We start from the raw sequence: 27,586 nt of genomic DNA, 5'->3' as shown, positions 1-27,586 counted from the left end.
CCTTCCCGCCCCACTTGGGGGAACCGCAAGGCCCCCTGGGAGTTGAAGCCCTCGGGTTGCTATGGCGCCGGCAGTCCGGCGGGCGCCGGGCCGACTAGGCGGTTTGGCCAGAGGGAGGGGCTTTCCGGAGGCCCCGCCCCCGGTCCCGCCCCCGCCATGCGGCCAGCCCCGACTGCGCTCTGTCTGCGCCTGTCCTTGGCCCTGGCCCTGAGCCTGGGCTTCGTCCGCCCCCTGGCTGTGGCCTGGGCCACGGCCCCGGCCCCCATCTACGTCGGCAGCTGGGCCGTGCGGGTGACACAGGGTTACCAGGAGGTCGAGCGCCTGGCACGCAAATTTGGCTTCGTCAACCTGGGGCAGGTGGGTGGGACCCGGCTGGATGGGAAGTGTGGGGCTGGGCGACCCCAGACCCCAACAAAAAGGACCCGGGTCCCCAAGGCCCCCCAAATATCAAGAACCCCCAGCATACCCCTGCCACGGCCACCTTAGATTCTGGGACTCCCAGAAGCTTCCACCTGGGCCCCCGGTTGGGAGCATGCAAGCAAGGGGGCCGGCCGGTTGGGGTGGGAGTGCCTCCATCACGGAGCCGGTCCCAGCAGAGCTGCTGCGGCACGCTTCCAGATCTTCCCTGACGGGCAGTACTTCCACCTCCGGCACCGGGGCGTGGCCCAGCAGTCCCTGACTCCCCACTGGGGCCACCGCCTCCGCCTGAAGAAAGACCCCAAGGTGAGTCCGGTCTGGGAGGCTACTTGTCTTGGTCTCAGCCACCTGGGGCCAACCAGCTGCCTTCTGTTATTCTTGTGGTTGCCATGGTGGCCGGGTGGCCTCCAGCAAGTCACCAACTCAGCAATTCGGTTTCCACTTGGTCCCCACAGTGGGGACCAGATGAGGAGGTCTGTGTGAGCATACCACCCCCAGGACCTGGTACAGAGTAGGCACTTATTGCCACTCCCTCTTCCTTCCTAAAAAATGAGGGGCCCCAAACGCTCTGGTAAGAAGGGATGAATGGTCCTTCCTTTCTCCCCACCTCAGGGTGGAGAGATGGGAAACGGCCCATTTGACCAGCATGAAAACAGTTGCAGAGTAGGAAGCCAAAACTGCCCAGTGGTCTGGGGGCTCATAGGGGTGTCTGCTCCCAATCAGTCCCTGTCCTATCAAGAAAAGGTCTCAGATGCCCAGATGAAGAATTAGGATGGATTCTGGGGAGCCCTGGGTGCTGTGAAGTGGGGTGGGCTGCCCTGGCGGGCTGCTTGCCCGTAGCATTGGGGACTGAAAGATGTGACCTATACATAGTTTGCAGGAGAGCAGCCAGGGCTGGCAGATGGATTGGAAGAAATCAGGAGGAGAGAGAGAAATCAGGGCCAGTTCCCAAATCTGGAGCTGAGCAGCCAGAAAAAGATGGCCCAGACCACTGAGATGGGGGCTGGGAATATGAGCTGAGTTGGGGGGTACCAAGAAGGTAAGAAGCAGGGATGGCAAAAGCCAGAAGAAGAGCATAATGGTATGTGCAAAGGTCCTGGGGTGGAAATGGATTCACAGGCTCTTGGAACAAGAAGGCAGCCATTGTTAGTGAGCAGTAAGGAGGCTGGTAGTTGTATAGACAGGTAGGGCTTGTGGGCAGTGGACAGGGAAATGGAGAACCAGAAAAGAAAAGGGTGTGGTCATTTTGGATGGGGAGGTAAAAGTGGCTGTTTTTTGAAGTGATGCTGAGGGACCCAGGGGGACCTTGACACAAGGATCTAAATGTGGGAGGGAGGAAGAGGCAGCTGGGATCAGAGAGGCTCCACTCATCCTCAGCTCTGGCCATGGGTCTGTGGGACCTAAGAGTAGGTGTTCTGAGAGCTTTGGGCAGACAGAGGACAGAGGAGATGGGCCTGAGGAGCAGCAGCCCCACAGACACAGAACCTCCCCAGAGGTCCACAGTCCTCTAGTCCACCCTCCCCCGCCCGAAAGGCCCCAGGGATAAGCCCTGGACATCCGGCTGTGTCCCCAGGTGCAGTGGTTTGAGCAGCAGACGCTGCGGCGGCGTTTCAAGCGCTCCTTTGCGGAGCCCTCGGACCCCTGGTTCTCCAAGCAGTGGTACATGGTGAGCAGCTGGGCTGGGGCGGGTGGACAGGCAGGGCCAGCCAGAGCCCCGCTGACCAGACCCCTCCTGATGCAGAATACCCAGGTGCAGCCGGACCTGAACATCCTGCAGGTCTGGAGCCAGGGCCTGACGGGGCAGGGGGTCGTGGTCTCCATCCTGGACGATGGCATCGAGAAGGACCACCCGGATCTCTGGGCCAATTATGTGAGACCTGGGTGGCTAATGGGGGCTGCCCCGGATCAAGGCTGGCCCCGCCCCAGGGACGCCTCAGCCCCCCTCCTGTCCCCTCCTGCCTGCAGGACCCCCTGGCCAGCTACGACTTCAACGACTACGACGCGGATCCCCAGCCCCGCTACACGCCCAGTGATGAGAACCGGTGAGCCCTGGTCCTGGGGTGAGGGCCCCTGTCCACAGGGCCAGGCGGGCTCTCAGGGGTGCACTTCTTGGCCCTGGCACCAGGCATGGGACGCGCTGTGCTGGGGAGGTGGCCGCCATAGCCAACAACCACTTCTGCGGGGCGGGTGTCGCCTTCAACGCCCGGATTGGAGGTACGCGGGTCCCCTAGGGCACAGCCCGGGACAGAGGGGAGGGTCAGGCTGGGACCTGTGGGCACACAGGCCTTGACGGCTGCGCGGGGGCCCGGGCGGAGCCCCCAGGGAAAGGGACGGTGGGCGGCAGGCCTGGCGGGCGGCTGGTGGAGAGGCCCACACCCCCCGCGCAGGCGTGCGCATGCTGGACGGCACCATCACGGACGTCGTGGAGGCCCAGTCGCTGAGCCTGCAGCCTCAGCACATCCACATCTACAGCGCCAGCTGGGGCCCCGAGGACGACGGCCGCACGGTGGACGGCCCAGGCATCCTCACTCGGGAGGCCTTCCGGCTGGGGGTGACCAAGGTGAGCAGGGCCCCCCCACCCCTCCGTGAGGGCCAGGCCCGGGCGCCAGGCCAATGCCCTGCCCCGTCCCTCCCCACAGGGCCGCGGCGGGTTGGGCACACTCTTCGTCTGGGCCTCAGGCAACGGTGGCCTGCACTATGACAACTGCAACTGCGACGGCTACACCAACAGCATCCACACGCTGTCCGTGGGCAGCACCACCAAGCAGGGCCGCGTGCCCTGGTACAGCGAGGCCTGTGCCTCCACGCTCACCACCACCTACAGCAGCGGGGTGGTCACCGACCCGCAGATCGTGAGTGCCCATGACCCTCCCCGACCCCACCGCCGAGGCCCCCGGCTCGGGCCACCGGGCTGCCTCCCAGCGCCTCTGTAGGACTTCCCTCTCCACCTTCCCAGGGCTCCCGAGGTGGGCACCCAGTCCTCCTGCTCTGGCCGCTGGGCCACCCTCCCCGTGACCCAGGCAGGGACAGCTCCCTGGGTGCACTGCCCCACACCCGAGCCTGGCGTGCCCTCTGACCTGTGCCTCGAGACCTTGGCGCTCTGCCCCTTTACCTTCGGTGGCCCTGGGACGGAAGGCCGGCCCCGCAGCCGGGGAGCACTCTGCCTGGAGCCACGTCCGAGATGTGGACCTCGAGTCAGGGTCTCGTCAAGCTGCCCAGGCTGGGATGACACAGGTGGCCACCTGTGTGCTTTTTAGCGCTTTCTGAGTGCAGTTCTTGGTGCCTGTGAACAAGGGCTGCGTCCTCCGCCTGCCCCCAGGTCACCACGGATCTGCACCACCAGTGCACAGACAAGCACACCGGCACCTCCGCCTCGGCCCCGCTGGCCGCAGGCATGATCGCCCTGGCTCTGGAGGCCAAGTAGGTGACGGTGGGGGCCCTGCCCACCACCTGGCCGCAGGCCCAGCCCCCTGCTCACTGCCCCTGCCCTCCCCTGCAGCCCGTTTCTGAGCTGGAGGGACATGCAGCACCTGGTGGTCCGCGCGTCCAGGCCGGCGCAGCTGCAGGCCGAAGACTGGAGGGTCAATGGCGTGGGGCGCCGAGGTGCGATGGGGCCCGTCGGGGCGGGAATGCTGTGCCCACCAGGAAAGTGACGCCACCTCTCCACACAGTGAGCCACCACTACGGCTACGGGCTGCTGGACGCTGGGCTACTGGTGGACATGGCTCGCACCTGGCTGCCCACACAGCCCCAGAAGAAATGTGCCATCCTGGTTGTGCATGTCCCCACGTGAGGGAGGCCCCTCCAAGGCCCTGCACACTGTGCACACCTCCCCCTTCCCCACCCCCACACCAGCCACCACCACCTGAGAGCGGGAGCCCCCGGGAGGCAAGCCCTAAGGCCTTCGCCCATTCGTAAAAGGAGAGGGTGGCCCCCTCATCTTGGATACCAGACCCTCCTGCTGGCGCCCACCCCACAGGGGGCCAACTGGAGGGTCCTCGCCCCTGCAGCCCCATCCTGCCCCGGATGCACGTGAAGAAGGAGGTGTCCGCCTGTGCCGGCCGCCACAACTACATCCGCTCCCTGGAGCACGTGCAGGTGCAGCTGTCCTTGTCCTACAGCCGCCGCGGGGACCTGGAGATCTCTCTCACCAGCCCCATGGGCACCCGCTCCACGCTGGTGGCCATCAGGTGTGTGCCCATCCCCACCCACCGGGCCCCTGGTAGCCACTGCCGCCCTCTGGAGGCCCTCCCAGGGGGCTCTGGCCCCATGGCCCCAAGCCCGCCTGAGAGGGGCCCTTCTCTCCCTGCTGCCACCTGCCCAGGCCCCTGGATGTCAGCGGCCAAGGCTACAACAACTGGATCTTCATGTCCACCCACTTCTGGGACGAGGACCCGCAGGGCCTGTGGATCCTGGGCCTGGAGAACAAGGGCTACTATTTCAACACCGGTGAGAGCCGGGGCTGAGGTTGGGGGCTCCACCGTCCAACCCCACCTCGGTTACCCCACTGCCCCCACTGCCACAGTGGCCTCGGGTCTCCCTGGAGAGACCATGTGCACAGGCCTGTCAGGGCCAGCAGGTCCCCTTCCTGGGAGGCCAAGTCCAGGCCCTGCACACAGGGGTGCTCACCCAGCCATCTGGTCTGGGCTCTGGGTGGCAGTGGCTGAGCAGAGGGGGCCAGGGCCTGGAGCACTAGGCCCCAACACCCTCTCCCCTCCCCATGCCACCGTGACCCCTGCCCAGGGACGCTGTACCGCTACACGCTGCTGCTCTACGGGACAGCTGAGGACATGATGGAGCGGCCCTCAGACCCCCAGGTGACCAGCAGCGCGTGTGTGCAGCGGGACACAGAGGGGCTGTGCCAGGGTGAGTGGTCAGCGCCGCACGGTCCACTTGCTGGGAGGCGTCGGCCGCAGGGGTGGTCAGTGTGCGTGTGCGGCCCAGGGCGGGCTGGCGGCAGGTGGGCCCACAAGGCCGGCAGCACCTCATACCCTCCGCGTCTGTGTCCCTCGTGCAGAATGTGACGGCCCTGCCTACATCCTGGGCCACCTCTGCCTCTCCTACTGCCCGCCCAGGTACTTCAGCAGCACCCAGCCGGCAGTGACCGCAGGGCCTGGGCGCGCGGCCGCGCCTGCCCTCCGCGTGTGCTCCGGCTGCCACGCCTCGTGCTACACCTGCCGGGGCAGCTCTGCCCATGACTGCACCGCCTGCCCCCCGCCCCACACTCTGGATGAGCACCAGGGCTCCTGCTCAGGGCCGCCATCCCCAGCGGCCACCAGCAGCCCTTGGACACCGCCTGCTCCAGCTATTGCTGCCGCTGCCAGGCCCAAGCCCTGGTATTGGTCCTGTTGACTGTGGCCTGTGAGCAGAAGTCTCCTCCTCTGCAGCGTCCAAGAGCTGCCCACTGTGGGCTGGGCTCCCGGTGCTGAGGGCCTTGCCCACCACCACCCCAGCCCCAGCTGCTGCTGGAACCTGGGGATGTCCGTCTTGGAGCACGGAAAGCCACCTCCGCCTGGGCCCAAGTGGGCACTACTGCCCTGCCTCAGAAAGCCTTGGCTGGCCACCCACAGTCACTGGCCAGGGTGTGGGCTGCATGGAACCCTGTGGCCTGGACCCAGAAGCTCCGAGTGAGAAAGAGAGAGAGAAGTCTTGGTGCAGGGGTGGGGTGGGATGAGGTGGGATGAGCAGAAGTCAGACCACAGCCACGGGTCCTTCCCTGTTGGGTCCAAGCAGCCCCGAGCACCACGTTCAACCTCAGAGTTTGCAAATAAAGGTTGAGTCAAAGGTGCCAAGCCTGGGTGTCCTTTGGGGCAGGGCAGGCCTGGTTGGGGTCCCCGCAGCCCTGCACTGCATAGGGAAACTACCTTCCTGACGTCAGCCCGAGGATCAGCGGACCACAAAGGAGGAATCAGCCCCTGGCCAGCAGTCCCGGCTCTGGGGACCTGGGGCGGGGTTCAAGGTGGCAAGTGACGCTCAGAGGCTGCAGATGCTGAGCGGCCCATCCCGGGCCAAGGCCTCTCCAGCCCACACTCCTCCTGAGCCTTCTCTTGCACCACGCGGTGAGCCCCTTGGCTAGCCACCTGGGCATCACCTTGGAAATCAGTCTGGCAAGTCCACCGCCGAATACGAGTTGGCCTCCCACCCAGGGGTTTCACTCCGAGGCGTAAACACCAAACACCCCACAGAAACCCCTCGGGCTCACAGCAGCGTGGTTCCCACAGCCGGACTGCGGCCAGCTCCACAATGCACAGACAGACACCATGTCCATCCACCTGGAGTGGCCCTCAGCCAGGGCAGGAGCCAGGGGACACACACTGCGGTATGGATGGACCTGAGGACCTCATGCTCATTGAGAGCCAGACACACAAGGCCACAGTGTGTGACAGTGACAGGCGAGTCCAGAGACCGGATGTGAATCATGGGTGCAGGAGCTAGGCTGGGGAGTGGGTGACTGCTCATGGGGACAGGCTTTCTTCTGGGATGATGAGAATGTTCTGGAACCAGACTGTGGGGGTGACTGCATGACTCTGATACACAACAAAAAACCCAGCACCCAAACCCTGAATTAGAACCACTACAGACACTAGGTGAGTGAATTTCGGGTGTGTAAATTACCTCTTCGTAGAGCTGTTTAAACAACACCCTCCCTCTGCTGCTTTTGTTCTCCAACCCAGCCCTCACCGGCCCGGTGGGGAGGAGGTTGCAGAAATCTGAGGCCAGCCGGCCTGTGGTCCCAGGGACTCAGGAGGCTGGGCAGGAGGAGACCCTGCCTCGGAAAGGGCTGGGGTGTGGCTCTGGGATACTTTGGCCCTGGGCTCTACCGCAGTGACACGAACATAAACCCGAGTTCCAGATGATCTGTCACCCAGCAGAGGAAACTCCACTCACTCCCATCACGTGCGGTCGCTCTCAGTCTCAGATCACACCGGCATCCTCCAGGGAACCGCCCCTTTAAGAAGGGGTGGGCTCTGGCCGGGAGCCAGAGTCCGAGGAGGCCGGAAGCGCGCATCGCGAGTGGGGTCGGCCGGAGCTCCGACCGGAAGCGGAAGTGCTGTGGTAGCGGCGGCTCCGGCGCCGGCAGGAGCGTTCCCGGGCGGTGGAGGTGGGCGGCCAGGGTTCCGCGGGGAGACGGAGGTCGAGCGGAGCCCTGCGGTGCCGAGCCGCGGTGTCGCGCCAAGGGAAGGCCAGAGCTGGGCGGCCCCGGAGGGCGCGGCAGGGCGGCGGCGGGTGCGTGCGAGTGGCCGGGGCGGGAGGTGGACGCCCGGTCAGTGCTCCCTTCTCCCGCCTCCAGGGATGGGCTCCAAGGCCAAGAAGCGCGTGGTGCTGCCCACCCGCCCGGCGCCCCCCACGGTGGCGCAGATCCTGGAGGACGTGCGAGGAGCGCGGGCGCAGGACCCCGTCTTCACCGCGCTGGCCCCGGAAGGTAGAAAGTCCGGCCCGAGAGGGGAGGGACGGTCCCGGGCCCAGCGGGAGAGGCGGGGTCTGCACGAGCACACCGCCCGCCCGCGCCGCCGGTCCGCTAAGGCCGGGAGCCAGGAAGGGTCTCCGCTTTTTTTTTTTTCATGCTGGGGATGGACCCCAGGGCCTTTTTGCACCTAGGCAGTCGCTCTACCCTGAGCCACATCGCAGATCACGTGTTTCAGTGGGGGTGAGCATATTTTGAGATGTGTGGAAGTAACGTGAAGTCATCTTCAGTGTCCGTAAAAAAAAGTTTTTGGGTACACAGCCAGTTTTTCCACTCCTGGGCCAGTAGCTGCTCTCACTGTCGACGGGTCGGAACAGACCTGCAGAACTGTGGGGCACTCCCCTGTGCCTGCACACCAGTTAGCCTATCCCAGTAGCTCAGGAGGCTGAGGCAGAAGGGTCGCAGGTTCCAGCCAACCTTGGCAATTTAGCAAGACCCTGCCTGAAAATAAAAAGGGCCGGGGTGCAATCCAGGAGAAGCACCTGTAAGGCCCAAGGTTCCACCTAGCACACACAGGAGCTGAGGTGCACCATGTTCAAGGGAGAGTGAAGGGGCGCTCTGGGCCATCTTCTGCTTGTCCCATCCTGTTTGCATCTGACCTTCCCCCTTTTTATCTAAAATAATGGTGAAAAAGTGACCTGTAATCAAACACTAGTGTTTCCTGGCCTGCGGTGGGTGTTGGAGCTGGAATCCAGACGGTTATGGGCAGGTGAGGAACAGGAAGGATTGGAGGGAGTCCTGACGTGTCGCATGGTACCCAAAACCCAACCTTTGCAGTCCTGCAGCCATGGTCTTGTACCTTCTGGGAGCAGGGGAGTTTTATGTGCTGCTTGTGCAAGGGGTCCTGGGAAATGTGTCTCCACACCCGCAGTTCTGGAAGCACTGGGTCCTGTGGCTGCAGAACCACACAAGGCATCTGCAGGAGCTGGCATGTTGCAGCTCAGGCTTCCAGAGAGAGCAGGCACAAGAGCCCAGTCTGAAGACAGAAATCGGAGCCCACCCAGGGAGGCCCACCCAGTGGCCTGGGTTGGGCTTTCCTGTGGGCCTTTCTGCAACCAGTCTGTAGCCAAGGTGAAAACCAAGAGGTCTCTCCTAGCCAGGGAGGGAGCCAGCTCAGCTCCCTCCTGCCCACAGCGTCTGCATCTGCCCTGTGGTTAGCTTGGTGAGATGCAGATGCCCACCCGTGGCTGCCCTGTGCGTGGAGGCCCATAGGTATCACATTCTGTGATTTGGGGCTCCTTGGTGAGTGAGGCTTCTGTGTCCATCCACAGACCTGCCAGGCCCCTCCAGGAGGACCGAGGACCCTGAGGATCAGCAGGAGCAGCTCTACCAGCAGAGCCGGGCCTATGTGATCACAAACAAGCGGCTGCAGCAGGCTAGGGAGGAGCTGCGGCAGAAGCGCGAGGACCTCCAGTTAGCTGGACAGGAGCTGGAGCGGGGCATCATCCAGGTGAACCAGGCAGCGCTGCCAGGGACCTCAGCTACCTCCTCAGGCTGACCTGGGCCTGCATGTCTAAGGCAGCACCTAATGCCACCACCTCTGGCTCCTCCCTGGGGACCTGAGTGCCCCAGGCTGGCATTCCATCTGGGTTCCAGCACCGGGGGCCACCGTGCTTCTCTCCTTCACTGGCAGCTACAGGTCGGGGTGTCTTCCCATGACACTGGGCTGGCAGGACCCACACCGTGGTCTCGGCTCTGCCTGGACATAGGGTGGAGAGGTTGGATGCTCCCTGGGGTTCGGTCCCCTCCTCCACTCGCAATGGCCTCTGGTTGGACATGAGCCTCTGGGGCAGTGCCACCTCCTTCCTCCTTCAGGGCACTGTGAACCTGGTTGCAGGAATGCGTGCTCCCCAGGAAGGGCTGGTCTGTCTGTTCACCTGGGTCCAGGTGCTGGCCAGGGGTCCGGGTGCAGGACTGACCTGTTGACTGTGTTGGTTCAGCCAGGTGGGCCCCCACCCTGCATCATGTGGCCCAGGGGCCAGCCTGAGTTTCTGGCCCACCTCCTGCCACAGGCCTCGGTGGTCTCACAACTACTCTGGGCTGCTGAGGTCACTTGCTCCCAGAGAGAAGCCCTGAGACTCTAGCCACACTTGGACTATGTCCCTGAGATCAGGGGATGTGCTGGCCACTCCTGCCCAGAGCCTGGCTGGGTCCTTAGGCCCTGTGCCCCGTCTCTTCTGGCCCTGTCCTCGGGGATAGGTAGAGGCTGGGTTGGAGGGTCTTGAAAGGCGTTTTCATCCAGAGGAGCCACGGGCCTGTGAGAGGTGCTCCATGGCCAGGCCCCAGGGTGAAATCCCCTCTGCCGCTGGCTGGGCTGCCATGGTACCTCTGAGCTGCTCTTGTTCAGGGGCCACCCTCAGAGGGGCCTGTGTGGAGCTCTGAGTGGGGCACCGCCCAGTCCCGCAGGGAACACTGCTGGGTGGCTGGAGCCTGGCCTTGTGCCCCTCCTCCCCACAGTTCCCCAGTGGCACGCTGTCTCCTGAACCTCTCCCTGTGAAGGGTCACTGCTGAAGCCAGAGACTCCTTGACCAGAAGCCGTCTTGGGCCCACACTGAACCTTGGGGATTTCTTGTGGATCACCCACCCCAAAGCTTTGCTACCTGGACAGCTGAGGACAGTACTGTTCACCTTAATGGACCCCAGCTCACCTGGGCCTGCCCAGACCCCTGCCCTGCTGCACACTGGAGCTGGCAGCAAGGACTGAGAACCAGAAACAAAGCCCCAGGTGGGCCACCTGCCTGGAGAACTGTCCCCAGGGGACCAAGGCAATCAGCCAGCCCTTCCCTGTCTCTGAATAAACACCGCCACGTTTAGGTCCGGCTTCCAGAACCTGACCTGAGATGTCCACTCAGCTCATGGCCCCGGGCTCAGCACAGGGACCCATCGTGGGGCTTGTGGTCGGCACAGACAGCGCCCCCCCATCCTCCGCACAGGAACCAGGGCAGTAGAGGGCAGTTCACAGCGCAGTTTATTCAAGACGCAGAGAAGCGGACGCCTGGTGGGCCTTGTCCTGCCAGACAGATGGCTTCACGTGTGGGGTGGGCAGGGCGGGCCGGAGCTATTTACAAGTGTGTAACAGGCCTGCTGCTAGAACCCAGCTGGCAGCAGCAAGAGCCTGTGACTAGCTGCAGGTTGGGGAGGGGGGTGGGGGTGGGGTAAGCACCCAGGTGGTGGTCATCCCCTCCAACTGTGGTCTTCAGTTCTCTGGGGCTGGCCCCAGAATGCTCCAGAGCCTGGGGTTGATTGTCCACGCCACCAGCTGCCCTTCTGGCTCTTGCCTTCACCTCCTCCTTGGGCAGAAGGATGCCCTGTGGCTGTTCCTGCCTCTGAAGGGGACACAGAAAGCAACAGTGGCCGCTTGGTAGGGGTCCAGCAGGAGGTAGCAGCTGGCAGCACATGGCCCCTGATGTACCAGCTGTGGTGGGAGCTGTGTCCAGGGCTGAGGTCAGCACCCAGGAGCCTCCCATCACAGTGGCCACTGCTCGCCTGAGAGGTAGCTCTGGGAGCCCCCCCAGGGCCCACGTGGAGAGACTGAGGCACAGGCGGCCCTGTGGGCACCTGGCCTTTGAGCTGGGAAGGCTGCAGTCCATCTGCTGCTGTCCCCTCACCAACAGGCCACGCCAGGGCCCAGCTGCCTGTGGCAAGTATGAGAGGACAGGTAGACTACAGCTGGGGACAAGGTTTCCGACACAGCAGGCCGAAGTCCCCTCTCCCAGCCACCCGGGGCCTTGGCTCCAGAGACTCAGAAGCCTGGCCTGGCAGGCAGTGTTCTAGGGGTGGGAATTGCATGTCCCCAGCACCTGCCGCTGGGACTGCAGTTTGGGGGTGTGGGAGCATGGCCATCCTGCTCAGCGTCCTGGGTAGGTGGGCCCTGCGGGGTACCCCATCTCCAGGGTGGGGTCCTGGAGTTGTCAACCCCCACAGAGGGGCATCAGGGGGGCTGATGTCTGCCTCCTCCCTGACTTCAGCTGGGCTGGGGACCTGCCAAGGAGGGACTGTGGTGCCCATGGTGGGCAGGGGGTTCCTTCAGAGTGCCTCCCACCCCGCTGCCCCACCCGCTTCCCTCCTCCCACCCAAGGGACTTAAAACCAGCCTGCGGAACAGCACCTGCGCCTTGGGACCTGCCGCCACATTTGGCTCAGCGGCAGGTCCTGTGGCAGAGTCAGGTCCTGCAGGAAAGAGGTCGCTGGCTCTCTCTGCAGGAAGATGCCCAAGCTGGTGGAACACAGGCCTCCCTGGTGCCTCTGCACACACTGGCCCAGGTCCCCCGAGACCTGGCTCCTGGGGCACCCTGTTAGCTTCTCTACCACCAGGCAGCTGGGGCTGGATTGGAGCAATTGTGGCCCCCAGGCTCCCTGTATCCCCCGACACATCTGGCACCTTGGTACCCAGGCTCCATACCCTACCCCAAAGCTCACCTGGACGTCGGCCTGGCCTAGGGCCACCCCTGCATGCATAGTGCAGGAGAGGAAATGGAAGGCAGGACCAGCAGGGGCAGCAGCCGTCCTTGAGGAAGAGCTCCCAGTGACACCCCCCCCCCCTTTAAAGCACAGGTTGTAAGCCACAGCCGCCTCCAGGGACTCTCCCCTCCTCATCCATGAGGGCTGGTTCTGACTCCTCTGACCACCAGGGCCACTCGGCTGGTGGCCAGCTCCTCCTTGAGGAGTGGAAAGGACCCCTGACAGTTGGCAGTGGTGGAGACAAGGTCAGCCCTCCCCCAGCACCTTTTCTGTCTGCAGAGGCCTGCCTGGCCCCCGTTGTCATCTCCCGCGGTGCCAGGGCCAGGCTGACCTGGCTGTCTTCTCGTGGCAGCCCCCGGGATGGCTGCTCCCAGCTTCCAGAGCTGCAGTCTGTGGGGCTCAGCCCACCCTCACCGGGCTCCCTCACAGCTGGGCTCGGAAGGCAAACAAACCAGCCAAGCCGTCATTAACAAATTACCAGAAGCAGTGATTACAGCCTCACCCTGCACGCAGATGCCTGGGCCCCAACTGGTAGGCAGCCAAGCCACCCTCCCCCAGCTGGTCCCCACCCCTTGGGGGACACTGCCTACTCTCCTGAGGATCGCCCAGGTGCACAGAACAAGGCGACCCAGAGGCTGTCCCACCTAGCCCCCAAGTGAACCTCGGCTTGAGGCAGCTTGAGGGCTGTGCTAGTGACCCGCAGAACTTCTCCCTTCCCGCCCGACCTGGGCCGAAGGGCCCAGCGTGCGCTCGGTGGCCAGGGGCGAGTCTTTCCCCTGAAGCCCCGCGGTGCACAAGCAAGGTCCTGCCCTAAGCGAGGCTGCTGTGAACTCGGGCGGAAGCTCTGAGGGCGAGGCGGCGGCCCTGCACAGCCTGCTCAGAGCATCTACAGAGCGGGCCGGGGCAGCCAGACCGGCCGCAGGGCCAGGAGAGATTTCTGGACGCCGGCCCAGGCCGTTATTCCAGGAGGCTGGCAGGGGCGGTGGCCGCCGCTTTCTCTACAGCCGAGTCGTTGGAAGCTGCCGAGGCCATGGGGCTGGGCACGTAGTTGAAGGGTGGGACCCGGGCGGCGCGGCTGGGGGAGCCGTGCCGGCTGGCGGGGAAGCCCCCGACAGCGACCCCCGGTCCCTCGTGGACGAAGGGGGCGGTGGCAGATGCCTTGGCGGAGCCGGGCCCGTCCACCTCGCTGCCCAGGCCGGCGGCGCCGCCCGCGGGGACCTGCGGTGGGTCTCTGCTCTCCAGACTCGGAGAGGTGCTGGAGTTGGTCTTGGGGGCGGCCACCTCTTCCGTCTGCACCACAGCGTCGCTGGTCTTGCGCTGCGGGGTCCCGACCGGGCCCTCCTCGGGCGAGGCGCCCCTGAGCGGCAAGGCGGTGGCGGGCAGGGTGCTACGCAAGATGTGCGGGACGTCCTCGTCCCGGATGCGCCGCCACGTGGTGCCCGGCGCCGCCACCCTGGGCAGCGGCCTGGCCTCCCCGTCGCTGCTGCGGCGAGTGGCGTCGGCGGGGGCCGGGCACGCGGCGACGCCGCCGCCGTCGGACCTGCGGGCCACGCTGATGTGCGGCAAGGAGGCGTAGCGCTTGACCGCCTCGGGCCGCGGGACGGGCGCGCGCACAGGCAGGCGCGACGGGCTCTCGGAGCTGGTGCGTCGGGGCGCGCGAGGGCCAGGGCCGGGGCTGGGCCCGGGCCGCGCGGCGGGGGAGCGCTGGGAGGCTGGGGGCTGCCGCGGGGCCGCCCGCAGCTCGTCGCAGCGCGAGGAGCAGAGGAACACCGCCGGGAGCGCGGGCCGGCCTCGGCGGGGTGAAGCGCCTGGGGGGACGGAGGCTGCGGACTCTGTTGAGGACAGCTCGGACCGGCGTCGACGCAGCAAGCCCGGCGACTCCTTGATGAAGGTCAGCTGCCGCCGGAATCCCGAGCGGTCAGAGGACTCGCTGCCGCTGGAGCGGGCCGAGGCCACGCGCACGAGGCCCAGGCGGCCCCCGCGCGTCCCCGGGACTCCCTCGGCTGCCGCCCGGCTCCTGGGACCCGGCTCTGGGGTTGCCCTGGCTAGCGGCGGCGGCCCCCGTCTAGCCGGCCTCTGCATGAACGGGATCCGCACGGGCGACTTCTGTGTCTTGTGTTGCTTGGCCAGAAGGGCCCGAGCAGGCGTCTTGGGTAGCGAGGTCGCCTCGGGGCCAGGCAGGGGACCTGCAGCCGAGGTGGCCAGAGGGGACTTCCTGGGCAGGGGCTGGGAGGCGGGAGAGGTCTGGGAGGAGCTGGAGGATGGGGTCTTGGCCAGGCGGGCAGGGGGTGTGGCGCTCCTAGGTGGGCGGCTCAGTTCGGCCAGCTCTGAACTCTTGCCAGGCCGGTGCAGGCTCCGCGACCGCTGCTGCCCAGGGTTGGAGGTTTTGGCCTTGGCCTCAGGCTGTGTGGGGCCAGGGTTCCCCAATTTCCTGGGTGTGGCACGGGGGCCAGGGATGCCTTTGGGCTGGGCTCGATGGGCAGGACTGGGCACATAGATCACTGTGCGACCCCGAAGTACAGCAGGCCCCTCAGGCACAGTCTTCTGAGCGAGGTGCCCCTTCTCAGGGCCTGCGGGTGAGCGGGGGCTCCCACTGCTCTTGCTGGTGGCCAGGCCCCGCTTCTCTGGCCGCTGGGCACTGCCCATCTTGGCCCCTGCTCCGGGCTGTCTCCCCTTCCTGTGCTTGGAGGGCGGCAGGGTGGGGCCCCCTGACAGCCCAGACACCAAGGACAGGAGGGAGTCAGACTCTGAGGAGGCCTCCACGGTGGCCGCTGCCGCGGCCTGGTGCAACCACGTGACAATGGAGTTGGCCCCGTCCTGGATGGCTTGCCACTCCACGCTGTCCAGGTCCGAGGCTGGGTCTGAGCCCGCCACCTCCTCACTGCACCCCTGAGGTACCTCTGCTGGCCGGATGTCCAGCCGGGTGACTCGGGGCTTGCGACGCCGAGGGCCTGGTGCCTGGGGCCGCCGCCTAGGCATGGCTGAGCCGATGCACCTCCGCAGCAGCTCCTCCTCGGCCCGGGGGCTTGGCGAGCTCTCGGGCCCACTGCTCGGGCCTGGGTCCTTGGTGACGCTGGCTGGCCGCTCGGAGAGCTCAGGCTCACTGAGGGAGCTGGCCGAGGAGCTCAAGGAGTAGCAGGGGGGAGTCTCATCCGCGATCAGCCTGGGTTGGGCCCTTGCAGGTGGCGGGACAGTTGAGGGGAGCTTGGATGGGGCTCGGGCCTCCTTCCTACCCATCAGGCCCTCCCGTTTTAGAGCGCGGGGTATAGCAGATGCCCTCTGGGGGGCTGGAGCTGTGGCCGCCGGCTCCAGGTCCTCATCAGAGTCGCAGAAGCAGTACACAGCCTCCTGGGTGGGCGTTGTGAGGCACAGCGACTGCAGCCCTCCGTCCCCGCTGGACCGGCCCTGGCTCGAGGCCTCTCTGTCGGAGTGCGCGCTCAGGGGCCTGCTGAGGGGTAGCTCCAGCCCTGCCCGATTCCTGCCTGTGCGCCAGGACTGCTCCCTGCTCTTGCCAATGCCCCCTGCCTTGGTCTGGTGCCCGGCTGCCTGCCTGGTGGGGGCTGCAGGACCTGTGGGTTTCTGCCTGTCTGCCGCCTCCCGGGACTGGGCCCTGGGGGGACCCTGCAGGGTCTCATCGCTGAGGGAGGCAGCACTGGAGAAGTTGACAGGTGTGCCCTCAGCCGAGTCGGTGCCAGAGTCATCGTCCCGGGCTGGGGCAGGCAGCAGCATGTAGACGGGCACTGGCAGCGCCCGGCGGCCAGGCACCAGAGCCGAGGCCACCTTGCGGAGCCGAGCTGGCACAGCGGCCCCCAGGCACTCTCGAAGCAGCTCCAGCTCCTGGTCAGCAGCTGCACGGGCTCGAGAGCCTCCTGGTGCTGGCCCTTCTGGGCGGCCACTGGCCTCGTCTCGGCGGCGATGGCCCCCGCCCCCACTCCGGTCAGGGCAGGCGGGTGGCCTCAGCCGCAGCTCCACGTCCTGCTGCACATAGAGCTCATGCAGAGCCAGCGCGCTGAGGCTGGACGCACAGGAGAAGTTCTCGTCTGGCTTCTCCACTGTGAAGCGCACACTGCCCGCGTCCAGCTCAGAGGGCGGCCGGCAGCGCTCGCGGCAGTCGGCAATGTCCAGAAAGCGCTTGACGTAGCTCTCCCACTGCAGGCTGAACTGGCTGGCCTCGGGCTGGCCCGATGGCACCGGCGGTGTCTTGCTACGGCTGGGTGGCATGGTCTGCCCGGGGCTGTCGGGCAGCTCACTGGGGCTGACCGTGCCGCTGCCCAGACCACTGCAGGGGTCACTAGGGATGGAGCTGGCGATGGAAGGGCTCTCAAAGCTGCCCAGCGAGCTCACTGAGCTGCAGCGGCTCAGCACCAGGGGTGTCTCTTGCACGCAGTTCTCTGAAGAGCTGGATGGCGTGGCATCTTCCACCCCCAGGCCCCGGCTGCGGCTGTGGCGGGGTGCGGGAATGGCCACTGGCAGCGAGGTGGACCCAGGGCCCCTCCATGACCCATCCAGCTCGGCCTCCCCAGGGCCAGCTTCCTCCAGCCCCTCCAGGGAAGAATCACTATCATCCAGGTTGCCACCCTCACTGGGGCCAGGGTGGCCGGCTGAGGACAGAGAGGACAGTGAGCTGCAGCGCGAGAGGGACAGTGGCCCCTCCTGGGCCACCAGCTTCTGCAGCACCTTGCTGGCCATGGGCGCCGGGGCAGCTGCCAGCTTCTCGGGCACTGTGCTCAGGCCGTCTGCCGACATCCAGGCTTGCTTTCGAGCCCCCGGGGAGGCCCCTGGCTGGGCCAGGGGCCGGGACCCCGTCCCGGCTGTCCCTTCGAGCAGTGGCACATGCTGATAGGTGGGCGACAGCTTGATGGTCCTGATGCGGGCCTCAGCAGCTGCGAGGTCCCTGGCAGGTGGCTCAGCCTGGCTCCCTGGCAGGTGGAGGTCCAGCCGGCTGGGCCGCGCCTGCCCGTTCAGGGGGTCCTCACGGTGCTCGGCCAGTGCAGCCAGTGGACAGGGCTGCAGGTGCTCCCGTGGGCAGTACCCGTCGCTGGTGCTGCCGCTGTTGAGGCTGTCGTTGGAGAGGCTGGCGTGGGCTGCCTTGAGCCGCAGCAACGGGTGGGCCCGGCTGCCGGCCTCCCTCCTCCCCCCGTCGGGGACCCTGCCAGGCGAGCAGGATGGGGCCCGGCCCTCCCTCGGCGCCTCCTGCCCTGGGTCCCCAGAGCTGAGGCTGAAGCTGTCGTCGGAAGAGGTGTGCAGGGCGGAGATGTCCTCCACCAGCCGGTCGATCCGGGCCACCGCCAGCGCCAACTTGGCCTTGGCTTTGGCTGCCACCGCGGCCTCCCCCCCAGCCTCCTTCTCAGGCTCCCTGCTGCTGTGGCGGACGGGTGGGGTGCGGGCCAGGGCCTGTCCCTGAAGGAGGGGGCTGCCCAGGAACAGAGACAGTACGGCTGGGCTGGCCGGCTCCGCGGCGGCGGCCGTGGCCGCCAGGGAGGGCGCATCGTCGTCGTCAAAGCAGCCCGAGTCCGAGGCATAGTCCTGGGCCAGGCCGTCCAAGTGACGCAGGGACGGCAGCGGCTTCGTGGAGGTGGGCTCCGTCTCAGGCTCAGGCAGGCCCTGCTTCTCCAGGTGACCAAGTGCCTGTGCCAGGTGCCTGGTGTCCAGCTCAGCCTCCAGCGCCCGCTGCTTCCGCACGTACAGGCTGGGCACACAGGTGCCGGGGGAGACGGCCGTGGCCGCGGCCTGGTACTTGGCGGGCCGGTGGGCCAGCAGGTTGCGCAGGGCAGCCGCGCTGCCCATGGCGATCATCTTGTGCTTGGAGTGCACCAGGTTCCGCAGCATGCCCACGGCCCCTAGGTCCCACAGGAGCTCCTGGTCACGGGGGCTGCGAGCCGAGAGGTTCCAGAGCGTGCCGCAGGCGTTGCTCACGATGGTCAGGCTGTGCGAGGTGAGGTGCTGCAGCAGCGTCTGCAGGCAGCTGTGGTCCCGCAGCACCTGCCTGAGGGGGAGGGAGGTCAGCCCTGAAGGCCCCGCCCGCCACGCCTTCAGGACCAGAGACCACTTTTTTGGGGAGGGGGGTACTGGAGATTGAACCCTGGGGCACTCCACCACTGAGCCACACCCCAGCCCTATTGTGTATGTTATTTAGAGACAGGTGTCAGTGAGTGCCTTGCTGTTGCTGAGGCTGGCTTTGAACTCGCAATCTGCCCACCTCAGCCCCCCCCAAGCTCCCAAATAATACATTTTGGTTTTAATAATAGTGTAAATATGTACCATCCAGTACTCAGGATGTACTAATGTAGCTAAAATTAAATTTGATTTTCATAAATAATAGGTATTTTATTAATATTATTTATTAAATACTGATGTTATGGAGATGTCACTTATTAATATTACTTAACAAGTAATAATTTTTAGTTTAATGAATATTTTAGCATTTTAGTACAAGTATATCCCATGCAGTATTTGAGATATACTAACATAACTAAATATATGTTCTATTTTCATAAATAATAGATATTATTTATTAAATAAAACATATTTTGGGTGGGGTAAAGCTTAGTGATAGAGGGTTTCCCTAGCATGCGAGAAGCCTTGGGACTGATTCCCAGCACCAGAAATAAATATTTTGAAATAATTAAGTATTTCGGGCTGGCATAGTGGTGCAGGCCTGTAACTCCAGTGACCCGAAGGCTGAGGCAGGAGGATGCAAGTTTGAGGCCAGCCTCAGCAATGCAGTGAGAATTTAGTATTTATTACTTTTCAGTGGTAAGGCACCGCTGGTTGAAGTCCCTGGTACCAAACGAATGTCATCCCTCCTAAACGAGGAGTGCCACCCTTAACTTCAACCAGGAGATTTCAAACGTTCATTTTTGCGCGGTGCCGACGGTCGCGCCAGCGCCCGGGCTCTCCCAGCTCAGTGCGTCGCAGCGGGAGGACACCCAGGTCACGCCGGGGTTCACCCGCCCGGCGCCCTGAGTCCCTGGGGCGTCGTGGGGGCGCCGATCACCTGCACTGGTTCTCTGTCCACCCGCCCCGGCCTGCACCCCCGGACCACGGGGCGGGGCTGACCTGTAGTCCTCGCGGGTGGCGATGAGGCTGGACACGTTGCGCAGGATGCCGCCGCCGCTCTCGATGACCGCCAGGGAGTTGCCCTGGCACCGGTAGGTGAGCGTGCTCACCAGGAAGCCCAGGGCGCCGTCCACCTGGCAGATGGCCGCCTTGTTCTCGGTGCTGTGGGCCGACAGGTTCCACAGGGCGCTGAGCACGCTCTTCAGGGTGGACTCCTGGGCACAGGGAGCGGGGTCAGCCCGGCCAGGGCGAGAAGGGGCCGTTTTCCAGCCACAGTAAGATTCCTAAACTCAGCTCCATGGGCCTGCGAACCACAGGGCTGGCCACTCCAGGTCCAGCTGCGGCTGGACCTCCTGCTGACCGAGTCTGGCTTGACCCACCCCGCCCAGGCCAGGGGCTCACTGCCCCGCAGGGGCCCTCCCCAGTGCCCACCTTGGAGGCCCGCAGGACACACTGCGTCAGTGCGGTCATGCTGCCGACCTCCCGCAGCACCTTCTTGCTGTTGATGTCCGCCCTCCAGGACAGGTTGCGCAGGATGCTGGACACCACCTGGGGCGGATGAAGGCAGAGGCGGTGGAACCCAAGCAGCAAGCAGCCCCACACCCCGAGCAGGTCAGAGCCTGCCCCTGGGGCCTGCAGAGAGCCCCAGCCCCCGCTCCGCCACGCTCCGCCACGCTCCACCCACCTGGTGCAGCTCCTCACTGTCCGAGTCCAGCTGGGCCACGATGGCCTCCATGCAGCCCCGACGCGCACACAGAGTGGCCTGTTGGGGGTGACATAGGACAGTCACATTCACAGTGACGGCGCAGAGGCCTGAGGAGGAGGCCCCCTTCCTAGCTGCACCTCTCTGTAGGGACGAGTTGCCCAGCTGCTGGGGCCAGGAAATGGGGGCCCAGACAGGGGCAGGCATGGGCCTCCCAGAGCCAGAGGCCCCTGCTGTGCCGTGAGCGCAGGCCTCCCGCAGGCGTGAACACCGCAGTGGAGAGGACACTGCCCAGGTCAGCATGCCCCTCAGCCCTGGCCCTCTCTGGCCTCTGTCTCGCGTCTGTAAGTTGGGAGTGACCTCCTCACCCTTCTTGAGGCTGGCCAGAGGTGAGAAGAGGCCAAGATGGTCCCTGGAACCCTGGCTGGGGCAGCAAGGACCCCACCGCCCACCATCCCTGGGTACCTTGTTGGCCACGTCCCCGAAGGTGAGGTTGGTGAGGGTCATGCCGGCGTAGCGGCGCAGGGCGAGGTTCAGCGGGTCCCGGGTCATCTTGTGCATCTCATAGTCCACCTGCAGCAGCTCTGCTACTGCCTGCAGCCCACCTGCGGGGACCCAGCGAGGCTGGCCAGTGAGGCCACCTGGCTGGAAGTCCAGCACCCCCATCCCCTCCCATCCCTGCCGACAGGCTGGTGGGTCCCTGGGGCTCAGTGCCACACCTGCCTGTCTGCCCCCAGCTCAGGGCACAGATGCCCCAGTGGCTGGCCCCTGAGACAGAGCCACCCTCTGTAAATAAAAACTCTTGAAGTGAAAGGTGTGCCCCGTGTACACGGCAGCATTGTCCAAACGCAAGGACAGGCGGCGGCACCAGGCCGACATCCACAGGGGAACTGCGCACCCTCAGACCCACAGGAGGAATGGCTTGCCGGCCGGCTGGGAGGGGCCCTTGGTGTTGAAAGGGACTGCATCCCATTGGGGAGGGAGCAGGGGGGTGGTGGCTCTGCAGCCCTGTGCATGTGCATGACATCAAGTCGTTTGCTTAGAAATGGGGAAAGTGGTACATTTTATGTTATGTATCACAACTTACAAAAGACGATATATGTATTCGAAATTGGGAAGGGGGAAGCTTCTTCTTAAGCCTTTATGATATTTAATCTGGAAATCTCACTCCAGGGAATCATTTGAAGGAAAGAAAATACAGATATGGAAAAAGCCTCTGATCTGGGCTGTGGGTGGCAGTGTTATTGCTGGCACTAACCTAAACATGCAGCTGTTGGGGATTAGCCTCATACTTGGAGTCCTAAACAGAACAAGAGGCTAGGTTCTCACCTGCCCCAGCGGCAGGCAAGTGTCTTGGTCTCAGTACCCCTGTGACTCATGATATTTTTTGAGGATCCAAACAAATTTGTTATGTGGTTTATAACCCTCAATATTCACGGTACTAAATATTAAAGTGGATTTTAATAAACCCCAGAACTCACAGCCCAGTGGCTATCAGGAGCTCTCGGAGAGCCTTGCTGAACACCGTCGCAGCGAGAGAGAAGAATGCAAAGGAAAAGTCCTATCTCCATGTACTTCCCAGATAATGAGGCCTATGGATCTCCCAGGATGGTCTCAGGAACCCCAAAGAACCCCACTTTGAGAAATGCCCCCCTTTTTTGTATCAGGGATTGAACCCAAGGGTGCTTAACCACTGAGTCACATCCTCAGCCCTTTTTATTTTTTTTATTTTGAGACAGGGTCTCGCTGAGTTGCTAAGGACCTCACTGAGTTCCTGAGTCTGGCTTTGAATCTCCTGTTCCAGCCTTCCACGCTGCTGGGAGTACAGGTGTGTGCCACTGTACCTGGCGAGAATTTTAACAGCTGAGTTATGTGCCATGTATTTAGCCAATCTCCTACCGTTAGACACTCAGTTATTTCTGGTTTTCTGATTTTATTTAACTTGGGTGTTGCCTTTGTTTTTCGGCAACTTGTACATCCTGGCTGGGAAAGGGATGGTGATTCAAAGGGTGAACAGACTTTATCATGTGTCTAATGTTGCCCAATACCCCTCCAAAAAGCTCACCCCAATTTCCTTTAACCATGAGATTTTATGAATCACTTGAATGTTTGAACCATCTGCAGGTGTAAAGTTGTATCTCACTTTGTAAAACAGAGTATAACTGAGAGGGCCCTTGGGATTTCTGACCTTTGATATTTTCTATTCTATTAATTTTAGAATTTTTTTCTTTCATTTCTCCTTTTTTTTTTTTTTTTTTTTTTTGCGATTCTGGGGACTGAATCCAGGGATGCTCTACCGCTGAGCTTTCATGTTATTTGGAGACAGGGTCTCACTGAGTTGTATGGGTGGTCTTGAACTTTCCACACTCCTGCCAGTCTCCCGATGGCCGCGATGACAGGCCTGAGCTGTCACACCCACCTACATGACTTTTTCTTTTTTCTTTCCTCCTTTTTTCTTTCTTTTCTTTCTTTCTCCGTCCCCGACCCCCCAATGCTGGGGATGGACCCAGGGCTCCTGCAGGCTGGGCACATGCTGTCCAGCTGAGCCCCAGCCCTCTAATTCGTTTGCTATTGACAGAGAAAGCTGTGGTGCCCCAGAGCTGACGCGCGGGCTGGGGACGTGGTCAGTGGTAGAGCACTTGCCTGGCACATGTGAGGCCCTGGGTTTGGTCCCCAGCACGACAAATCAGGACAAAGAAGCAAGCAAGCTAAAACTGCACACATCAAGACCCCCCTGGGTCCAGAGCACGGCTGCCCGACAGCTCCCGCTGTGTGCACCCACTGGAGTCTTTCACCTTTGGACTTCCTCCAGACCCAGATGTGAACCCCAGGACGGTTCCCACTGAGACCCTGCTCTGGGCAGGAGGCTGAGAGGCCACCGGCTAAACGGGAAGAACAGTGTGACAGTGTGCAACCTCATGGGGACAAGGACCCAGGATGACAGCTCAATCGCAGCAGGTGCTTTGGGAGTCCTGGGAGTTCTGTCCCTCTCTGGACCTCACTGTCCACTCAAAGTAGACAAACCTAGATGACCCAGCCTTGGTCCAACAGCTATGCCGGGGCTGGATGAGGCTCCCAGACAAGGCTTAGGGGACACTCACCTAGCTCATTCATGGCACGGCGGTATTCCTCATCAAAAGACAGCTTCATCACCGCACAGGTGGCCTGGCAGATCTGAGGCTCGATGGGGACAGGGGCTGTAGAGGAGGGAGGGGTCAGAGAAAGGCCCCCAGGTGACCCCTGAAGGTGCCCACATGCCTGCAAGAATCCTGGGAGCTGGGCAAGCTGGACACGCTGGGCGCTGCCAGAGCAGCAGTCCCTTTGGCCTCCACTCTCAAGTGCTGAGGAGGTCGCCCAGGCCTTGCATAGGAAGATGGATATGCCCGGCGCTCGCCACACGTTTTAGCTGCGCCTTTGTCCTATGCTGTCCTATCAGCTGCAGAAAATAGCAATCAAAATGTGCCCCTGACCTGGGGGATTATCCACCCTCCGCCCGCTTGGCGTCTCCATCCAGAGTCCAAGTCTTCTTTAACAAATTGTAACAGGCCCCTTAAGGCAGAGCATGCGTCAAGAAGGGCCCTGGCCAGTGGTTCCGTGTTGGAAACCCCAGGGCGCACACTCACTGCTGCCGGGGCCGCCTCCCTCGGGCGCCGTGTCCCGCGCCTGCAGCCAGTCCCAGCAGGTCTCGCAGTAGGCCCGGATCTGCTCCAGCACGTGCAGGACGCGCATCTCCTTGCGCGCCAGGCCCTGGTCCGGCTGTGAGAAGACGATGTTGTGCAGCGCGGCATTGGCTCGCATGCGTGCGTCCTTGGCACCCAGCGCCCCAGGGGTCCCGCTGTGACCCCCAGACGCTGCCTCGGTGCCATGGAGGATCTGCAGGAGCAGCGGCAGGCAGCCTGAGCGGCGCATGGCCACGCAGCTCTCAGGCGAGCTGGACATGGCCAGCAGCGTTCGAGCTGTGTCCTCCTGGTCGCGGGTCGCCAGCATGGACAGCAGCCAGAAGACCACCTCCACCTAGGGTGAGGACCGGGCAAGGGTAGCGTCATGGTGGAGATCCAGTTGCCTCCCGCACCCCAGACAGTCCACTTGTCCACTCTGCTGTATGACTCCCCTGAAGAAGCTGGAGTCCTGGGACCCCGGCCAGGGACACTGCTGGCAAAGCCACATTCCTCCCCTGCAGGCACCCAAACACGACCTTGGGTGTAGCTGGACGACATGCGGGGCACACACATTCTGCCGAGATGTCCTTGGTCCAGGAGAGCCAGTGCCCACCCCACGGGCCTCCCTGGGCAGTCTTGCCCCCACCTCAACAGGCCTGCAGCACACATACTGCCCTCCAGCTTCACCTCCAGTGCCACTTCGGAGCCACCCTCCCGACTCTACCAGAGGGATGGATGGACACGGGGAGGGCTCCACCTGCTGGGTCCACCTCACCCCAACTGGCTGCCCACCCCTCTGGTCTCCTCTTCCGACTCACCTTGCTGTTGCCTGGCTGAGGGTTGCCGTCCTCAGGGTGCGTGGGGACCTCCGTGTCTGGGTCCTCCTCCACTGGCACTGACTTCACTGCCAGCAACGCCTGCAGGGAGCACACCAGGCCGGGGTTCAGCCTGGGTGCCCCCCACAAAGCCCCAGTCTGCTGATGCTGTCTTCTGCCCCATGATAATGTGGGTGGGGGTGCAGACTGATTCCTCTGCTCCAGAAAGGTGCTGGGGGTCCCGAGGCAGCCTGGAGCCCCGCCACCCGCTGGACCCCGGCTGCTCTCCTCTGGTACCTGGGGCTCCGTCTGCTGCACCCGGTCCTGTGCCTCCAGCAACTCCCTGTCAATCTGCTCCAGGCGTGAAGCGCGGATCTGCAGGGGAGGAGAGAACACGCTGCCACCGGCACACAGGCGACCCCGCCTCCAGCCCTGATGCCGCCTTCTCCCTGGCAGGACCCTGACCCTGACTCCGCCTCCTGAGCCAGACCCCGCCCTCAGAAGTCCGTGCTGGGGTTCCTCCTCTGGCAGCCCCGCCCACTCATCTCTGCCCCAGATCCGCCCGCCGGCAGGTGGCCCGGCCGCACCTGCGCGCGCTGCACCATCTCGTCCGAGGTGCCAAAGCGCTCCTCCATCAGGGAGCGGATGTGCTGCGCCTCGAACTCCAGCTGCTGCCGGATCAGGTCCATCTGCATCGAGAACTGCTGGGAAGGGTGGGCGGGCTGCCGTGAGGGGTGCCCGAGCCAGGCCTCCCCCTGCCGGCCCGCTCCGGGTGGCCCTCACCCCAGCCCCGCTCACCGTCTCCACGTGCGGCAGCTCGTCCAGGCGCTTGGACAGGCCCTGCAGCTGTGAGTAATACCAGAGCTTCTCCTTCTCCTCCTTCTCGATCTCGCTCAGCAGGAAGCACCTGGGGGCGGTTGGCAGAGGGGGCTGCCGCTGTACTTGAGGTGTTTCTTTTAACTTCTTAACAAATCTTTAAAATTTTTTTTAGTTATACATGGACACAAATTGAGTTTATTTATTCTTACGTGGTGCTGAGGATCGAACCCAGGGCCTCGCATGTGCCAGGCAAGCGCTCTGCACTCGGCCCGGCCCCAGCCCCAGCCCCGTTTCTTTTGATTTTATCATCACTTCTTGGGCACTAAGATTAAGGCAGTATGGCAAAATCTCCCGAGGGGCTCCCAGGACTGGGTTGGGGTGCAGAAAACTGGCTAAGAGGAGAGAAGGCAAGTCCTCTCTAGACTCCTGGCCTTGGGGACACGGCTGGGGCTGCCTGGGGCTGGGGCTCTGCACCTCTCAGATGCTTGCTAATCTCCCTCCAGTTCCCATTTTACAGGGAAGTCTGCAGCTGGGCGGGCTGGGGGCTCTGAGCTCATCTGAAGGCTGCTCGGACAGTGCCCTACCTGACTCCCCCAACCCAGCGAGGCCAGCTGGGCCTGGGCCCAGCTTTCTTGGGCCACATCCCTCTTTCTACAAGGACTGCCTTGACGCACCCTGGCTGCAGGCCTGATTCTGAGCCCTGGCATTGGACACATTGGTCCCTAGAGATGCCTGACTGTCGGGGACCCTGGGGGCATCTGCCAGGAGTCCCACAGCCTCTGCCCTCCCACCCAGGTCAGCTGGGCTGCAGGAGTGACTCTGAGGAGGCCAGGTACAGAAGCCGTGGGGCTCTGCAGGTGGGGCAGTGGACAGAGGGTTGGCGGTGCCCAGGCCAGATTCCCGCAGCCTCTCACCGCTCCCGGTCCAGTTCCTCCAGCAACCTGATGGTGGCGCGGCTGAGCTCCCCGAAGCTGTCCTTGGATGGCCCAGAGCCGTGGACCGGGCTTCCCTCTGGGGTCCGGGCAGTGGGCTCCGGGCCCAAGGCAGGTGGCTGGAACTTGAGGTTGTACAAGCTGGCAATGTCCATTTGGAGAGCTGGGTGGGCAGGAGCACCAGGGCGAAGGTCAGAGCCCCTCCTGCCCCCAGCCCCAGCTCCCTGTGGGCGGGCCCAGCACCACCCTCACCTTTCAGCTGCTCCAGCACCTCGGTCTGCCCAGAGGACACCAGGACCCGGGCCTCCTGCTCCAGCTTCCCCTGCAGGCGCTTCAGGACCTCCTGCAGCAGGGACAACAGCCTTGGGCAGAGCGCCCACCCAGGCCACCCAGGCCCGCCTGCCTCCTGGCTCTAGTGCTCCTGCTCTTCCTGTGACCCAGCCCTGCCCTCCTTCCAGCCCCCACCTTCATGCCTGAGGTCTCCGTCTCCAGCTGGACAGGTGGCTCGAGTTGTCCCGAAGTTCCTGCCTCAAGTGACTGTTCTCGGCCTTCAGGGCCTCCACCTGCCGCACCAGCTGCTCATAGGACGCCATCGAGCTGGTCATCTTCAGCTCCTGCAGCACCTGGGGCCACAGCATCAGAGGGCTCAGCCTCTGTGCCCTGTGGACAGCCCAAGAACTCAGCCCCTCCTACCCCTCCTACCATGGGGGTGTGGATCTCTGGTGGGAGGGGCTGTGCTGGGGCACCTGGGGGCACACACACAGGGTGAGAAGAGGAGAGGGAGGGCAGGGCCATTCCATGGGTGCTCAGACACCCAGAATACCTGCCCCTCCACTGCAGTCTTCTGGACACCTGTGCTGACAGCTAAGCAGATGGACAGATGGACACTGAAGGTGCTGATAGACTAAACCAGTAGATGGACTAGCCAGCCCGAGGCCACAAGCTCACAGACGCAGCCAGACAGGACTCTCCTCTGCAGAAATGCAGCCTGCCCAGAGGCTGATTGCCAGAGCGATAGGTGGACAGATTAGCTGGCCCAGCTGACGGACAGTGAGAATACCACGAAGGTCAATGAGCAATGCATAAGAGAGCCATAGGCAGGTGCTGGTGGGAGGCTTTTGCAGCCGGACCACAGGGCCAATTGGTTCCAGCCCTCCGTGACCTTTCCAAGGGTCTGGACCTGGACCCCTGCAGGCCACCCACCCCCCCTCAGTGGTAGCTACCTCCCTGGCTGGGCACCCTCCCCTCTGCCCTTGG

The 27,586-nt window shown here is 63.5% G+C and overlaps 3 protein-coding genes across 8 annotated transcripts; 2 read left to right on the top strand and 1 right to left on the bottom strand.

Annotated features, from left to right (window-relative positions):
* Nucleotides 1-5: 5 nt before the first annotated feature.
* On the top strand, nt 6-6,205 carry Pcsk4 (proprotein convertase subtilisin/kexin type 4). 6 transcript variants are annotated; one of them, XM_005332186.5, is made up of 15 exons: nt 6-357; nt 619-723; nt 1,991-2,083; nt 2,159-2,287; nt 2,383-2,459; nt 2,543-2,631; nt 2,805-2,977; nt 3,057-3,269; nt 3,737-3,837; nt 3,917-4,020; nt 4,089-4,206; nt 4,428-4,607; nt 4,742-4,866; nt 5,161-5,283; nt 5,435-6,205. In XM_005332186.5, the coding sequence occupies exons 1-15, from the start codon at nt 157-159 to the stop codon at nt 5,767-5,769; spliced, it is 2,166 nt and encodes a 721-aa protein (XP_005332243.1). In that variant the 5' UTR covers nt 6-156; the 3' UTR covers nt 5,770-6,205. The 6 variants fall into 6 exon arrangements, with proteins under 6 accessions (XP_005332243.1, XP_040146688.1, XP_021586503.1 ...); XM_040290754.2 differs by having other exon boundaries at nt 5,161-5,234; nt 5,493-5,748; XM_021730828.3 differs by having other exon boundaries at nt 5,161-5,234; nt 5,435-5,658.
* Nucleotides 6,206-7,379: 1,174 nt separating this feature from the next.
* On the top strand, nt 7,380-10,711 carry C2H19orf25 (chromosome 2 C19orf25 homolog). Its single transcript, XM_021730826.3, has 3 exons — nt 7,380-7,519; nt 7,709-7,840; nt 9,154-10,711. The coding sequence occupies exons 2-3, from the start codon at nt 7,711-7,713 to the stop codon at nt 9,378-9,380; spliced, it is 357 nt and encodes a 118-aa protein (XP_021586501.1). The 5' UTR covers nt 7,380-7,519; nt 7,709-7,710; the 3' UTR covers nt 9,381-10,711.
* Nucleotides 10,712-10,832: 121 nt separating this feature from the next.
* On the bottom strand, nt 10,833-27,500 carry LOC144370925 (adenomatous polyposis coli protein 2-like). Its single transcript, XM_078032728.1, is given in 16 exon segments — nt 10,833-18,328; nt 19,402-19,616; nt 19,834-19,950; nt 20,087-20,164; nt 20,570-20,709; nt 23,206-23,301; nt 23,728-24,118; nt 24,582-24,680; nt 24,876-24,953; nt 25,166-25,282; nt 25,377-25,485; nt 26,312-26,492; nt 26,582-26,672; nt 26,795-26,823; nt 26,826-26,952; nt 27,153-27,500. Coding segments are annotated over 15 exon segments (6,879 nt in total). The 5' UTR covers nt 26,935-26,952; nt 27,153-27,500; the 3' UTR covers nt 10,833-13,299.
* Between the last annotated feature and the right edge of the window lie 86 nt (nt 27,501-27,586).

This window comes from Ictidomys tridecemlineatus, chromosome 2 (assembly GCF_052094955.1).
Source record: "Ictidomys tridecemlineatus isolate mIctTri1 chromosome 2, mIctTri1.hap1, whole genome shotgun sequence".
Taxonomy (NCBI): Eukaryota; Metazoa; Chordata; class Mammalia; order Rodentia; family Sciuridae; genus Ictidomys; species Ictidomys tridecemlineatus.
The sequence above is the reverse complement of the archived record's forward strand: the minus strand, read 5'-3'. Positions and strand labels throughout refer to the sequence as shown.